General features: G+C 43.1%; 1 protein-coding gene across 12 annotated transcripts in view; it reads right to left on the reverse strand.

The window, feature by feature from the left end:
* The window catches only part of adgrb1a (adhesion G protein-coupled receptor B1a), an 888,347-nt gene that overhangs the window by 651,715 nt on the left and 218,977 nt on the right, over positions 1-17,655 (reverse strand). For 11 of the 12 annotated variants that reach the window (XM_072468272.1, XM_072468276.1, XM_072468275.1 and 8 more), the window contains exon 3: positions 2,088-2,246. The exons of the other annotated variant lie outside the window; for it this stretch is intronic. In XM_072468272.1, coding sequence (XP_072324373.1) covers positions 2,088-2,246 — 159 coding nt within the window. The remainder of the gene's footprint in view (positions 1-2,087; positions 2,247-17,655) is intronic. 12 annotated transcript variants of the gene reach the window in all.

Consider the following 17,655-nt stretch of genomic DNA (forward strand, 5'->3'; position numbering starts at 1 on the left):
TCAGTTCAATTATAAAACACTCTCATGGTTTCTCGATGGCCTTAGTTATAAAAGTGTTTCAAATAATGTGATCATTTAAAAAAAAATTTGAGTACCAAATTCATGTTTTCCAATTAAGGGGAATTTAGCGTGGCCAATCTATCCTGCACATCCTTTTTGGGTTGTGGGGGCAAAACCCACACAAACACGGGGAGAATGTGCAAACTCCCCAGGGACAGTGACCCAGAATCGAACCTGGGACCTCGGCGCAGTGAGGCAGCAATGCTAACCACTGTGCCACCGTGCTGCCCCCAAATAATGTGATCATTAGTAAGATTCCATCCTCTTTATAGCATTTCTTTCTCTTTTATCCGTGGCCAACCTCCAGCCTAAATTGAGAGAAGCAAAAATCCAATCTTGCACAATGTTACTTTAAATGTAGGCCACTGAGGAGTTCATAAAAATAGCTTTGGATGATACTTTCTGTGTTCCCTGTCTGGAAAGCGATTTTAGAAAAAAAAATGAATAGATTTGGAGCAAATTTCTTTGCACATCAGGTGAGGTTTTTAAAATATATTTTTCAACTTGACAAGACTTATCAGAAGCTAAGCACCTTGAAGTGAGCAAAGAAAGCTTCGCTGCACACAAATGACAGCTAAGGGTGACTGGGTTAGGCAGTAAGATCAAAGTGTGATAGTATTCACAGGTCTGCACAAGCTGGGAAATGTTGCGAGAGTCATATTTTTCCTGACGACTTTTCTCAGCCAATTTTCTCCTCTTGCCAACTCCTTTCCTCTTTTCACAGCATTGATTCCATGTTTGGGATGGTCCAACAAACATTTTCCACCCTCCGGTGGATTGGCAAGCGGCAAAGGTTCATGCTTGAGTTGTGATGTTGAGAGTCATGAGGCTATTTTAACTGAGGGTGCCTGAACCTTTCCACATCCACACCCAACATCCATCGGACATATTTCTAAGAGGGGTGACAGGATCCCGGTTGATTAACCTGCTTGACCCATGTATGGTATAATTATCCCAGCCAAACCAGAAATCCTCAAACTGGCATCCTTTATATACATCAGCTTTTTATTGGGGAAAAACACACTAAACAATTGAACATTTCTATTTCTCTATAAATGTCGTGAAAGGAATAACAAGGGAAGAAATTAAACAATTTTAAAAGTCCATGATAATGGCATTATTTAATTATTGCAAATGTTTGCACCAAATTGAACATAATTCTTTATGGCAGGTTATTAGCAGGGATATTGATGGCAAGTCTCCTCCTTAATTCAACAGTATTAAGCATATTTGAAACAACACAGAAATCAGACAGTAGTATAACACACATTGCAATTACTACATGCATCTTTAAATTTTTAGGCCATAAGAAAAGTAAGATGAAAACAGTAATGCTCAGGAAAATGAGTGAAATATGGGATGAGATTAAGAGTGGAGTAAAGGGAGTGACTCATGAGTGTGAATAGCAAACAGGGTGACAAATTCCAACAAAAAGAAAGAAAATGTTAGAATGAGGGACAGTTCCATCCCTTGAGGTCAGACCAGGACAGTGGCCAGTCCCAACAAACCAAGCCAGAACTGAGATTGCAGTCCAGTGGAACAACCCTATAGATGAGCATTATGAAGCTTTGAAGAAGGCTATCATAAGGTCAGCTAGAACTATTCTCTCCATTAATATTGGGGAATTTCTTGCACGAGTTCTGAGACAGCCAATTTGAAATTGACCATTTTTCTAGGAACTTATTCTGAGTCGGCCGTTGGCCTGTTTCGTAAGAGTGGCTCAGAAATGGTGGCTGAGGGACAGGAGGAATGTGCTGGACTTTGTATTTAAAATACAGTGCTGTACTGTATTGAGTTGAATTGGGTGATGGGGTTGGGAGAACGGTTGGTGCTGGGTCTGATGGACTATGGCGCGAAAACAGGAGAAGACATTTGTGCTTTGATTTTGTCACAAGGAGGATGTGTGAAAGTGCTCAAGTAGAAAGCAAAGGTCGAAAAGGAGAATAGAGGGAGAATCTTGGAGAACAGCTAAATCAAGAGGCCAAACTATACAGTCTTCATTTTCCTATAAAAGAATTGAAACTTACTATTACAAGGCTGCTTATTGCATAATCTTCCTTCTTCTGAAATTCCTTCACAAACAAACCCTTCCTCTAACTGGGAATGGCAGGTCCTGCTTCGGGTCTGCAATCCACCCCCACACGACTTGGTACAGTCACCCCAAGACGACCAGGCATTCCAGCCACCTAGTCAAGAACCAGAGCAGTATGAGATACAGGACTTTTTTGTTTGTAATTTCCCGGCGCTTCTAAGCTACATTTGCTAACTACAGTCAAAGCCTACAAGAACAAATGAATGCATCATGCAATGAGCTTTACCCGTGGGGCCAATGAAGCACTCTGCTTCCAGGCCCCATCTCTCTCTCCTCTCCACTGCTCATTAGCCTGCAGTCAATGGTATTCCTGTCAGGGAGGAGGACCTGCTGACTGCGATCAAGGCACAAACAGAAAAGGATGCATCCGGAGCACTTTGTCGGTGTATCAGTTTTCAGTGCTCGTAATCAGACCTTGGCATCAATGCAGAGAGTTTTCATGCTGCGAGTCTCCAACTGTTCAATCATCCTTTGACAGAAGTTACCCTCAATTGCTGAGTGGGAATAGTTGAAGTTCAACTGAGGATACCTGAAAGGTATTGTGATGTCATATTCAACTGGACCATAAGGCTGGTGGAGAGGGGAAAACCATAAAAATAAGTAATAAAAAGACTGAAAAAAACTAAACAAGGAAATTAAATATGGAAATGCAAAAAAGTAAATCTTCAGTGTAATATAAAGGCAAATGATTTTTTTTCTGTCCTGTTTTTGCAACAAAAATATATGTCAAGAGAAAGATGATAGGACCAAAGCACAAGGTGAGCTATTGCTTCCTCAGCCAATTGGCAACTTGTTGAGCCAATGCACAGCCGCATTCATTATCACTTGCATCATGCATACTTAATACAGAAAAGTTCTGATTGGTTGACAACTGTGTAAAAACACACATTAAAGTGATCAATACCGGCCAGTTCCATCACCTTGAACTGGTTTGTGTTCAGGAGATGCTTAAAACCAAGAAAATCAATTGGTAGCTGTACAATGAATCACAGGGTGATTACTAAGGAGGAGGAAGTGCAGAGTGACATTAAACTGTAGAGCCCACCAAAAAAACACAATTGAGGTTGTGCAGTCTGTCTCCAAGAAGCTGGATTCTCTTTCAGAAACTCACCGCTGTCAGGTCAGCAGGTTTGAAAATAAAATGTCTTCAGTCACCAGTATTTTTTTAAATATCATTTCAGTCAAATACTAGATTGCAGAAGCCCCAACAAATAAAGCAATTTAGGTGAAGGCAACAGCATTCTTGGTTGTGGGGGAAAAAAAGTAATTACCTCCAGAAAGAGAGCAGGAGGAAAAGATGCAAACGAAGGAGACTGGGAGTCCAAGTTGAGTGAAAGAGGCATCAGAGAACAAAGAGCAAAATGCATTCAAGAGAGTGGAGGAAAGGTTCGAATAAGAGCTGTGAGGAGAAAGAAGGATTGGGAGGCGGGGGGGTGGGGGAGACAAGTCTTTGTCACAAATAAAAGAGAGTTGAACAAGTGAAGGAGAGAGCAAGCAAAAAGATCAATAAATGGATAGATTAAGAGTGCAAAAGAGTTGGAAGCCCAAGTGCAATAGATATTCAACAGCAATAAAGGAGGTTGCAAGATATAGCAAACATCAACATCACAAAAAGAAATAGCAAAGCGTGGAGCCAAATGATATTTTTCTAATTACTCATTAACCAGATGTAGGCACAGCTGGCAAGATTAATATTTATTGCCCATGCCAAATTGCCCTCAAAGGAGGTGGTGAGACACCTGCTTCAATGGAACTGAGTGGCTTGATAGGCCACTTCAAAGGACAGTCAAGAATCAACCACATTGCTTTGGGCCTGGTATCACAAATCGGCCGCACCAGGAGATTTCCTTCTCGAAAGGGCATCAGTGAATCTGATGGGCTTTTACAACAATGCAGTGGTTTCATGCTCACCATAACTAACATTGGCTTTTTATTCCAGATTTATTTGATTAATATTCCCCAGCTGCCATGATGGAATCTGAACTTGTGTCCCCCAGATCAATCGTCCAGTCTTCCAGTTTACCAGACTGGCAACGTAACTACTACTGTACCCTACCCCGACTAGTAAATTCACAAAATGCTAGCAAAGAAGACATCAAGATCAGCAAAGGAAAGGGCAAGCAAAATACTGAAATATCAATGCTGGTCAGGGAAATCAAGACAGTGGCTATGATCGATATAAGTAAGGAGGAAGGCGGACACAGGAAAATAGTGCAATTGGTAAGACAGACATTTGGAAAGGACAGAGAATAAGAACAGTGATTCAGATAAAGATAGACAAGAGGAAAACCAATTAAAAAGCACCTTCTTCTATTTAGGTTCTAATGATGATATTAAACATGCATCCATATATTTTAAAATACTATTCCACAGGTTAGGTGCAATGTCATTTTTCACTTGTTTTGACATAAAAAGCAGTGCCTGGACACATGAAGCTATCAATTAGAAGTAAATGTTGCAAATATAAATGAAGATAGGATACCAAGATGTGGTTGCAGTTCTGGAAGTGATTGATAAACCATAAAGCATTGGAAATGATATATATTGGAGGCAGCACAAATGTAGCTTCGATTTTCAGAAAATAGTCAAATAAACCTAGAACAATATGCTGACAGTTATATTAATGTCAAAAATGGAATGGAAGTTGTACATCTGTCTCATCTTATTTCTGCCTCATGGCAAATTTGACACACGATAAATGCACCATAAAGGCATGGTTTTCATTATTACAGAGTTAAAGTACATATCATAGAATTTACAGAGCAGAAGGAGGCCATTCAGCCCATCGAGTCTGCACCGGCTCTTGGAAAGAGCACCCTACCCAAGGTCAACACCGCCACCCTATCCCCATAACCCAGTAACCCCACCCAACACTAAGGGCAATTTTGGACACTAAGGGCAATTTATCATGGCCAATCCACCTAACCCGCACATCTTTGGACTGTGGGAGGAAACCGGAGCACCCGGAGGAAACCCACGCACACACGGGGAGGATGTGCAGACTCCGCACAGACAGTGACCCAAGCCAGAATCGAACCTGGGACCCTGGAGCTGTGAAGCAATTGTGCTATCCACAAGGCTACCGTGCTGCCCATGTGCACTTAATTCATGTTCGGGACTTTAAAAAAAAATTCTGACTTAAAACAGAACGAATGCAAAATCAATCTTTGATGAAAGTGTAAAATGGGCAGTAGAGAATTAGCAGCCCATTTGTTTCACCGACAGAATTCCCACAGAAAATAAATTGGGGTGTCATTTGCTCTGACCAGTTCCACATTTTGGCCGGAGACCAATTTCACCTCAAGCGAATCTAATACCAACATACTTCGTCAAGTTTAAAATTAGATAGGGGGCAAGAAGAGAGATCTGATTTGGTAACAATGAAATCTCATTGACAATCTCACTAAGCAGTGCTAATTATTAATCTCACTATGATCAGACAGAGAAGTACATTGAAGTTAAATGCATTTATTAAATATCAATCTTGAACTATCCATTTACTTTATCCAGGAACCCAGTTTAAAAAGAACACACTCTCGTGTCGAAGAATGGATGGGCAGCAAACTCAAACTAGAAAATAATCACAAACTGGCACTATTCCATCTCTTAACAAATCATGTGCAAAACTGGAACTGATCTCCGACATAAAGTGAAATAATTTCAACCTAACCCACCCAGAAGGAAACTGGCGAATCAAATCAATTTTCTGATTTAGACCTGGCATGAATTAACTTCTTATTACTTTGATTTAATCAATTTCCTGCCAGTGGGATTGGTTAAAAAAGGCTAGCATTGCCCCCTAAGATTCACCACCGGTTTACATTTACTTTAATCTCTCTCAAACTCCAATACATGTTACTCTCATCTTGTTGGACCCGTTATACCGAAATGAAAACAAAAAATGTAATCCTCCACTGGTTCAATTAATAAAGTAGCACTGGGTGATTGTCTTTGTGTCCGCATCCTCTTCAGCGCCTAAAAACAGTGTGTTAACAAAGTCAAAACTGTATGGTCAACTGAAGTGTTGTCCATCCAATCCAATTTTGAGATTGTCAAAGCTCCTGCTAGGGCATCAATTGTAAATGCCAGCCCAGGTCAGATGACATTGTTATGATCACTGGCATCATTTTTATCTCTGTGTCCATCTTGCAACTGCCAACTGAAGGAGATGGTAGCATAGTGGTAATGTCACTGGACATCCATGTGAGAGTCCCAGACTAATGCTCTGGGGACATTGGTTCAAATGCCACGGCAGCTGGTCGAATTTACACTCAATTAATAAAATATGCAATTGAAAGCCAGTCTCAGTAATGGTAACTATGAAACTATCATTCATTTGGCTCATTATATGTCCTTCAAGAAAGGACATTGGTCATTCTTACCCCATTTGGCCTACAAGTGATTCCAGACCAATAGCAAAGTGGTTGACTTTTATTTGCCCTCTGCAATGGCCTCACTCAGTTCAAGGGCAATGGCAACAAATGCTGGCCTTGCCACCGATGTCCACATCCTCGAATTCTACCTCTTCCCTTCAAGGGCTCCTGCAGGCCTATTGATATCAATCGTTCACTGTAATTCTCGACACAAGATCAGTGAGCTGTCTAAAAGGAATGGCTGGCAGTTCAGCAAATTCTTTCAAATGAGGTTCAGCCATGAAAATTGCTTGACCAGTACCCTCCCCTCCTACCCCCAGCCTCTACGTACCACCCACTTCAGGCTGCATGCACAAGTTACAGTTCAAACGTCCTCAGGCTGTTGCAGCTCAAAGATGAGCCAATGCAGGAGCTGGGATGATGGTAGAAAATGTTCAGCATTTATATCTGTGTCCCTGAACATATGAGGTGAAAAATTAACTTGATGTTGTTGACCCAATCTTTAGAGTGAGGCCTGCTAGAACATGTTGATGTATGGGTTTGTGGCAAGGTGAGAACTGTACCTGGTTGTGAGTTCCATATGGTAAAAGAGCATGCCAATTCTCAGAGATTGGACTCACATAGGAAGAGTGATAATTCAAGTTAGACACTAGAGCAGAAAGGCATTTTTTGGTATTGTATTGCAGCTTGACTTGATGCCTGCAGGGTAGGAGGAGCAACAATGAAGAACACACAAATATCAGCATTGGAAAGGGACAGACAAGTTAACGATTTGGTGCTAAGCGATTCCATTGGCAGGTCATGCACAAAATGGTCATCTGCTTATTTCTCTCACTTAAACATTAAGTGATTTGCTGTGCAGTTCCAGCATTAACACGATTTGTTTGAAAAGTTCCAAGATTTCAGTTATTTTTTTATCCTCTCTTTTGAACACTGGTGTGCCTGAGCTGTTGCTTAGAGACAGTAAAAGGTGACTTGACATCGGACACAGGCAACAGTGCCAGCTAGTCAGGGGATTAATAAATTCACAGGAACAGCAAAGCCACAGACTGAACTGTATTTCTCACACCATTTATTTGCAAAACTTTGTATTCACTTCACACACAAATCACATTGTTAACCTCTCACTGTGCCAGCAAATTAATACAAACAACTGCCAGCCAATGAAAGCACCGATGGACGGTTTCAGTCACGATATTCAGTACAATGTGAACCTGAGTGGTGGAAATGCAAGCTGCAAAATTAGCGCAACCAAGCAGGTTAGTTTGATTGAAAGAAAGACAGGTAACGAGCTGGAAAGATCGCAATGTTGCAGACAATCTAAAAACCCTGAATGCATTAACAACAATTTCAGGCTTACCTAATGGGTTGTGAGCACCCCCTGCTGTCTGGACTAGACCTTACATTAATCAAGAAGTGATGAATTGCAATTGTATAAACATTCCTTCTGGCCATGGATTTCTTGGGTCATAATTTTATTTGGAATAGGTCTGTCAGTGCCTTAAGGAATGGGAACTCCTCTTTTAACCATTAAAAACAGGAGACTGAAAGTAATTCACATCGAATCTACTGTGCCAAAACAGATCATTCAGTCCAATTGGTCTATACTGGTGCTTATACTCCACAAAACCTTCTCCTATCTATGTCCATCCAACCCATCGGCATACCCAGTTCTTTTCTCCTTTGTTTTTAAAAAATCTTTCATGGAATGTGGCCATTGGTGGCAAGGACAGCATTTAGTGCCCGCCCCGAATGCCCCTAAGAAGGTAGTGGTGAGCTACCTTCTGAACTGCTGCAGTCCACGTGGAGTAAGTGCAACCAGAGTGATGTTTGGGAGATTTTGAAGTGGTGACGGTGAAGCAACGGCGATATAGTTCCAAGTCAGGATCATGTGCGAATAACAGGGGAATGTACAACTGCAAGTGTTACCATGCGCCCACTGCCCTTGTCCTTCCGCTGGTGGAGGCCACAGGTTTGGAAGGTGCAGTTAAAGGAGACTTGGTGCAGTGCATTGTGTGGATGGTGCGTGCTGCAGCTATGGTATGCTTGTTGTGGAGGGAGTGCTATTCAACAGGTTGAGAGCTATTGGAGTCACACTAATCAAGACAAGTAAAGAACATTCCATCACATTCCTGAGTTGTGCCTTGTAGATGATGGACAGGCTTTAGAGAGTCAAAAGGTGATACACCTGTTGCTGAATTCCCAACCTCTTTTGCTCTTTTGGCAACAGTACTTACATAACTGGGTCAATTAACTTTCTAGTCAATGGTGACCCCCAGAGTGTTGATGGTGGGGGAATTCAGAGAGATAATGCCATTAAATGTTCCAGGGAGATGGTCAGATGCTTTATTGTTTTAGATGCTCATTGCCTGACCGCTTGAGTGGAGTGAATATTACTTGCGATTTTTCAGCCACAACGCTGTCCAGGTCTTGCTGCAGGCAGGCACAAACTGTTCCACCATCTAAGGAGCTGCAACTGGAACTGAACACTGCAATCATCAGTGCACATCCCCATTTCTGAGCTTATGATGGGAGAACATCACTGATGAAGTAACTTAAGATGCTTTGCCTGGGACACAACCCCAAGAAACTCCTACCTTGGGGTTAAGAGGGTTAACTTCCAACGACCACAACTGTCTTTCTTTTTGCTAGTTATGATTCCAGCCAGTGGAGAGTTTTCCCCTCCGATTCCTATTGACTTCAGTTTTGCTCGGGGTCCTTGACGCCACACTTGTTCAATCCTAACTCACCTCACCTCTGAAATTCAGTTATTTGGTCCATATTTGGTCAAAGCTGCAATGAGCTCTGCATCTGAGTGGTCTTTGTTGTTAGGAATACTGTTCCTGTCTGCTTGTGGCCTCTCATGGGGTTGAACCATTTGTTCTGGCCATTGAGCCTCACAGCTCCAGGGTCCCAGGTGCAATTCTGGCCACGGGTGACTGTGTGTATGGTGTTTGCACTTTCTCCCCGTGTCTGCGTGGGCTTCCTCCGGAGGTGCTCCGCTTTCCTCCTACAGTCCAAAGATGTGCAGGCTAGGTGGATTGGCCATGCTAATTTGCCCCTTAGTGTCCAAAAGGTTAAGTAGGGTTACTGGGTGGAGATGTGGGCAGGGTGCTCTTTCTAAGGACCGGTGCATAGTCGATGGGCCGAATGGCCTCCTTCTGCATTGTAAATTCTAGGATTGTCTTCTACACTGGCACTCTCACTGTCCTCTGGTGCCACATACCTTGCTTACAGCGTTGAATGCTCGGCATTTTCTGGGTACATATGTGAGACCACACTGTCCGCATTGGTCAGTACACTTGCCTACACTGACAACTGGACCAATGATGAATGAATTACCCATAGTCTGTAGATTCTGCCGACTCAATAGTATGGCTTCGTACTTGTGGCTGCTTTTGTATAATGCTTCCACAGCGCAATCTTTGGGTTGGTACAAGAGGTCTTTTTGAAATACTTCCTTTGGAATAAATGCTATTTCACACTTGAATATTCAGTTGGTTAGCTCTGCTACTTCACCTGAGGAAGGAGCAGCGCTTCGAAAGCTAGTGACATCGAAACAAACCTGTTGGACTTTAATCTGGTGTTGTAAGACTTCTTACTTTGAAATCATAATCATGCTCCTTGGCTCCGAACCTACACAGGAATAGATCAGCGGTCTGTCGGCCATTGCCTAAAGGACATGAATTCCAAATAATGTATTCTGAAATTGAGTTTCGCTGGTAATCTATTTCTGAGAATTGTCTATATCTTACCTGGAATTTTAAGATGGTCATCAGACAAACCTCGCATGTTCAGTCTGCCAAGGCCTTGATTGCCTTGAGCAATTTTAATTTTAATAGCTTATCTATTTCAGAGATACTGAGTTCCAGAAAATACAGCTTGATGTGTTTCAAGTAAATTTGGATTGTTTCCAGTTGAATATGGTCATGTTTTAGATTTTTGCAGGGTTTTTAATGCTATGTGGGGCGTTTGACATATTTTCAAGTTTCTTCCAGTACTTATGGAGTTAATTTAGCTCTGAGCTGCTGTTCCTGTAATGGCCACTGCTTCAGCTGGTTTTGGGTTGCTCCTTCACTGCAATCGTGGCACTGCTAAACTCTTTCAGATTTTTCTTGGATTTACTTAAGCACTGCTCACAAAGCAATGATTGAGTTGGGAAAATAGCTGCAACGCTTCAAAGATAATAGCAAAAGTGATTTATACAAAGCTTTTTATAGCCTTCTTCTGGTTGTTATGAGCTGTTACTGGATGGAATCTTTTTCCCAGCCGTGTTTGCATTATATGGGCCCCCTCAATGAGCTATCATTGAGGGAGCTCATACTCCAATTGGCCTACCAATAATGCCAATTGGAGGTCATTACAGAGACCAAAACTGCACACAATATTCCAGGTGTGGCCTCAACAAGACCGTATATAATTGCAGCAAGACATCACTGCTCCTGTACTCGAATCCTCTTTCACTGAAGGCCAGCTTACCATTTGCCTTTTTTTACTGCTTGCTGTACCTGCATGCTTACCTAAAGTGACATGTGTACGAGGACACCCAGGTCTCGTTGCACATTGCCCTCTCCTAATTTATGGCCATTCAGAAAAAAGTCTGCCTTCTCATTTTTGCTATCGAAGTGGATAACCACACATTTCTCCAAATTATACTGCATCTGCCATTCATTTGGCCACTCATTCAACGTGTCCAAATCCCACTGAAGGATCTCTGCATCTTCCTCACTGATCACTCTCCCACCCAACTTGGTGTCATCTGAAAATTTGGATATTACATTTTGTTCCCTCGTCTAAATCTGCGGTACCCCACTAGTCAGGTCTGCCAATTTGAAAAAGACACGTTCATTCCTACTCTTTGTTCCCTGTCTGCCAACCAGTTTTCTATCCTTCGCAATACACTACCCCTAATCCCATGTGCTTTAATTTTACAGACTAATCTCTTATGTGGAACTTTCTCAATATCCTTCTGAAAGTCCAAATATACCACATCTACTGGTTCCCTTATCAACTCTACTAGTTACATCCTCAAAGAATTCCAGTTGAACATAGAATTTACAGCGCAGAAGGAGGCCATTCAGCCCATCAAGTCTGCGCTGGCCCTGGGAAGAGCACCCCACTTAAGCCACACACCTCCACCCTATCCCTGGAACCCAGTAACCTCACCTAGGCTTTTTTATTTGGACACTAAGGGCAATTTAGCATGGCCAAGCCACCTAACCTACACATCTTTGGACTCGAGCATGATTTTGCCAAGCATGATTTCCCTTTCATAAATCCATGCTGACTCTATCCGATCTTGCCACTGTTTTCTAAGTGCTCTGCTATAAAGTCTTTTATAATTGATTCTAGAATTTTCCCACAACTGACGTCAGGCCGACTGGTCGATAATTCCCTGTTTTCTCTCGACCTTCCTTTGTAAAGAGTGGAGTTTCATCAGCTAATCTCCAAAAGCCAATCTGCAGGAACTGTTCCAGAGCCTATAGAATCCTGGAAGATGACCACCAATGCATCCATTATTTCTAGAGCCACTTCCGTAATGCTCTGATATGTAGATTATCAGACCCTAGGGATCTATGAGCCTTCAACCCCATCAATTTCCCCAACACCATTTCTCTCCTGATATTGGTATCCTTCAGTTCCTCCCTCTCAATAAACTCTGCATTCCCCAACAGTTCTGGTATCTGATTTGTGTCCTCATTTGTGAAGACAGAACCGAAGTATGTGTTTACTTGCTCAGCCATTTTGGTGTCCCCTATTAGACATTCCTCTGTTTCTGACTGTAAGGGACCTATATTTGTCTTCACCAATCTTTTTATGCTCCCTCCAAGCTTACTGACGTGCTCTATTTTTCCCTTCTTAATAAACCCCTTGGTCCTTCTTTGCTGAATTCTAAACTGACCTGTTGTTTTTCTTGGAAAATTTGTATGCTTCTTCTTTGGATCGAATACTATCTCTAATGTCCCTTGTAAGTCATGGATTGGCCAACTTTCCCAGTTTACCTTTGTGCCAGGCAGGAATAAACAATTGTTGTAGTTCTGCCATGCACACCTTGAATGTTTGCTTTTGCCTGTCCACTGTCATCCATTTAAGTAACCTTCCCAATCGATCAATGCCTCATATCATCATGGTTTCCTTTATTAAAATGCAGGACCCTAGACTCAGAATCAACTACTTCACTCTCCACCTTGATGAAAAATTCTACCATATTATGGTTGCTCATCCCCAAGGGTCTCGCACAACTAGATTGTCAATCTAGATTCCCAGGTGCCAGGGTCCGTGATGTCTCGGATCGTGTTTTCGGGATCCTTAAGGGGAGGGGGAGCAGCCCAAGTTGTGGTCCACATAGGTACCAACAACATAGGTAGGATAAGGGATAGGGATGTAAGGCAGGAATTCAGGGAGCTAGGGTGGAAACTTAGATCTAGGACAAACAGAGTTATTATCTCTGGGTTGTTACCCGTGCCACGTGATAGCGAGATGAGGAACAGGGAAAGAGAGGAGTTGAACGCGTGGCTACAGGGATGGTGCAGGAGGGAGGGTTTCAGATTTTTGGATAATTTGGGCTCATTCTGGGGCCGGTGGGACCTCTACAAAAGGGATGGTCTACACCTGGACCAGAGGGGTACCAATATCCTGGGGGGGAAAATTTGCTGATGCTCTTCGGGAGGGTTTAAACTAGTTCAGCAGGGGCTTGGGAACCTGAATTGTAGCTCCAGGATAAAGGAGGTTGAGAGTAGTGAGGTCATGAGTAAGGTTTCAAAGTTGCAGGAGAGTACCGGCAGGCAGAAAGGTGGTTTAAAGTGAGTCTTCTTCAATGCCAGGAGCATCCGGAGTAAGGTGGGTGAAATTGCGGCATGGGTTGGTACATGGGACTTCGATGTTGTGGCCATTTCGGAGACACGGATAGAGCAGGGACAGGAATGGTTGTTGCAGGTGCCGGAGTTTAGATATTTCAGGAAGCTCAGCGAAGGTGGTAAAAGAGGGGGAGGGGTGGCATTGTTAGTCAAGGACAGTATTACGGTGGCAGAAAGGACATTTGATGAGGACTCGTCTACTGAGTTGCATGGGCTGAAGTTAGAAACAGGAAAGGAGAGGTCACCCTGTCAGGGGTTTTCTATAGGCCTCCGAAAAGTTCCAGAGATGTAGAGGAAAGGATTGCAAAGATGATTCTGGATAGGAGCGAAAGCAACAGGGTAGTTGTTATGGGGGACTTTAACTTTCCAAATATTGACTGGAAACGCTATAGTTTGAGTACTTTAGATGTGTCTGTTTTTGTCCAATGTGTGCAGGAGGGTTTCCTGACACAGTATGTAGATAGGCCAACGAGAGGCGAGGCCATATTGGATTTGGTACTGGGTAATGAACCAGGACAGGTGTTAGATTTGGAGGTGGGTGAGCACTTTGAGGATAGTGACCACAATTCGATTACGTTTACTTTAGTGATGGAAAGGGATAGGTATATACCGCAGGGCAAGAGTTATATCTGGGGGAAAGGCAATTATGATGCGATGAGGCAAGACTTAGGATGCATCGGATGGAGAGGAAAACTGCAGGGGATGGGCACAATGGAAATGCAGAGCTTGTTCAAGGAACAACTACTGCGTGTCCTTGATAAGTGTGTACCTGAAAGGCAGGGAGGAAGTGGTCGGGCAAGGGAACCGTGGTTTGCTAAAGCAGTCAAAACACTTGTCAAGAGGAAGAAGGAGGCTTATGTAAAGATGAGACATGAAGGTTCAGTTAGGGCGCTCGAGAGTTATAAGTTAGCTAGGAAGGACCTAAAGAGAGAGCGACGAAGAGCCAGGAGGGGACATGAGAAGTCTTTGGCAGGTAGGATCAAGGATAACCCTAAAGCTTTCTATAGATATGTCAGGAATAAAAGAATGACTAGCGTAAGAGTAGGGCCAGTCAAGGACAGTAGTGGGAAGTTGTGCGTATAGTCCGAGGAGATAGGAGAGGTGCTTAATGAATATTTTTCGTCAGTATTCACACAGGAAAAAGACAATGTTGTCGAGGAGAATACTGAGACTCAGGCTACTAGATTAGAAGGGCTTGAGGTTCATAAGGAGGAGGTGTTAACAATTCTGGAAAGGGTGAAAATAGGTAAGTCCCCTGGGCCGGATGGGATTATCCTAGGATTCTTTGGGAAGCTAGGGAGGAGATTGCTGAGTCTTTGGCTTTGATCTTTAAGTCATCTTTGTCTACAGGAATAGTGCCAGAAGACTGGAGGATAGCAAATGTTGTCCCCTTGTTCAAGAAGGGGAGTAGAGACAACCCCGGGAACTATAGACCAGTGAGCCTTACTTCTGTTGTGAGCAAAATCTTGGAAAGGTTTATGAGAGATAGGATGTATAATCATCTGGAAAGGAATAATTTGATTAGAGATAGTCAACACGGTTTTGTGAAGGGTAGGTCGTGCCTCACAAACCTTATTGAGTTCTTTGAGAAGGTGACCAAATAGGTGGATGAGGGTAAAGCAGTTGATGTGGTGTATATAGATTTCAGCAAAGCATTTGACAAGGTTCCCCATGGTAATCTACTGCAGAAAATATGGAGGCATGGGATTCACGGTGATTTAGCAGTTTTGATCAGAAATTGGCTAGCTGGAAGAAGACAAAGGGCGGTGGTTGATGGGAAATGTTTAGACTGGAGTCCAGTTACTAGTGGTGTACCACAAGGATCTGTTTTGGGGCCACTGCTGTTTGTCATTTTTATAAATGACCTGGAGGAGGGTGTAGAAGGATGGGTGAGTAAATTTATAGATGACACTAAAGTTGGTGGAGTTGTGGACAGTGCGGAAGGATGTTACAAGTTACAGAGGGACATAGATAAGCTGCAGCGCTGGGCTGAGAGGTGGCAAATGGAGTTTAATGCAGAAAAGTGTGAGGTGATTCATTTTGGAAGGAATAACAGGAAGACAGAGTATTGAGCTAATGGTAAGATTCTTGGTAGTATGGATGAGCAGAGAGATCTCGGTGTCCATGTACATAGATCCATGAAGGTTGCCACCCAGGTTGAGAGAGTTGTTAAGAAGGCGGTGTGTTAGCTTTTATTGGTAGAGGGATTGATTTTCGGAGCCATGAGGTCATGTTGCAGCTGTACAAAACTCTGGTGCGGCCGCATTTGGAGTATTGTGTGCAATTCTGGTCGCCGCATTATAGGAAGGATGTGGAAGCATTGGAAAGGGTGCAGAGGAGATTTACCAGAATGTTGCCTGGTATGGAGGGAAGATCTTATGAGAGAAGGCTGAGGGACTTGAGGCTGTTTTCGTTAGAGAGAAGAAGGTTAAGAGGTGACTTAATTGAGGTATACAAGATGATCAGAGGATTAGATAGGGTGGACAGTGAGAGCCTTTTTCCTCGGATGGTGATGTCTAGCACGAGGGGACATAACTTTAAATTGAAGGGAGATAGATATAGGACAGATGTCAGAGGTAGGTTTTTTACTCAGAGAGTAGTAAGGGCGTGGAATGCCCTGCCTGCAACAGTAGTGGACTCGCCAACACTAAGGGCATTCAAATAGTCATTGGATAGACATATGGACGATAATGGAATAGTGTAGATGGGCTTTAGAGCGGTTTCACTGGTCGGCGCAACATCGAGGGCCGAAGGGCCTGTACTGCGCTGTAATGTTCTATGTTCTAATGATTCAATTTCATTACACAGTCCCCAGTCTAGGAAGGCCTGTTCTCTTGTTGGTTCCTCAACAATGGGACAAGAAACCAATCCCGTATACACTCCAGAATATCCTCCTCTAAGATATTGTGACTAATTTGCATTGCCCAATCTATATGCAGATTAAAATCACCCACAATTATAGATGTTCCATTATCGCATGTGTCTCTAATTTTCTGTTCAATGCCATTTCAAAGATCACCACTGCAGTCTCGGGATCTATATACAATGGCCACAAATGTTTTTTGCCCCTTGGTGTTTCTCAGCTCTATCCTTCCTCACTATCGCGTTAATTTCCTCTTTAACCAGCACTGCCACTCCATCACCTTTTCTTTTTTGTCTGTCCTTCTGAAATACTGAATACCCCTGGACATTCTGTTTCCATCCCTGGTCACCCTGCAGCCATGTCTCCAGTGATTCAGGGTATGTAGGATTTTTACAGAGCTGCAGAGTCACTTATAGCGAATGAGTTTGGATAATTGTTTGATTTTCACACCAATTCTTTTCTTCAGCTGGATATGGAAGGGTTGAGTCTTATATTCTACTCAGTCAAATCTTCAAAACCATGCTTCCGCTGCTGCCATTATGTTATGGCCTGCTTATTTTCAAAGTAAACAAATCAATCATACACAAATTTGGTGAAACAATAATGTGAATTCTTTATTTGACTGTGATTTCTACCACTGCTGCCTGAAGATTGACGACAAATCATGGGGCTAATACATCAAACGCTATCAAGATAGGTGTACAATAGTTTAAGATTTGAAGAGCGGTGGCGACGGTGGGGGGAGGGGTGCACTGGAGATGTGGGAAGTGCCCAAGGCAAGGGGACTGTTAACAATATCAGTAAATATTGGACTCAGGAAGGGAAGATGAGTGGGACACAGTTTGGTCTGACATATAGAGAATGCAGGACAATGTGAGATTGGAGACAGCATTGTGGGAGATGGAATTGAACCGAGGGAAAGCCATGAGTTCAGCGCCCAGGGAATCATAGAATTTACAGTGCAGAAGGAGGCCATTCGGCCCATCGAGTCTGCACCAACCCTCTGAAAGAGCACCCTACCTAGGCCCGGTCCCCTGCTCTATTCCCGTAACCCTGTAACCCCATCTAATCTGTACATCTTTTGGACAAGAAAGGGGCAATCTTAGCCTGGCACATTTTTTGACTGGGAGAGGAAACCAGAGAACTCAGAGGAAGCCCACGCAGACACTGGGAGACCGTGCAAACTTCACACATACAGTCACCTCAGGTGGAATTGAACCCCGGTCCCTGGCGCTGTGAGGCAGCAGTGGTAACCACTATGTCACCATGCAGCCTGTGTATGGGCAGCTGTTTGGCTGCACTTGTCCTTTGTGACAAATAAATGTCCATGAGCTCTGTTGTCAGAGGTGAGAGTGGAGGAGGCTTGAGGGACTGGTTTAAGGTAGTTTATGGGGAAGAGAAGACAGGGAT

Source organism: Scyliorhinus torazame, chromosome 11, assembly GCF_047496885.1.
Source record: "Scyliorhinus torazame isolate Kashiwa2021f chromosome 11, sScyTor2.1, whole genome shotgun sequence".
Classification (NCBI taxonomy): domain Eukaryota; kingdom Metazoa; phylum Chordata; class Chondrichthyes; order Carcharhiniformes; family Scyliorhinidae; genus Scyliorhinus; species Scyliorhinus torazame.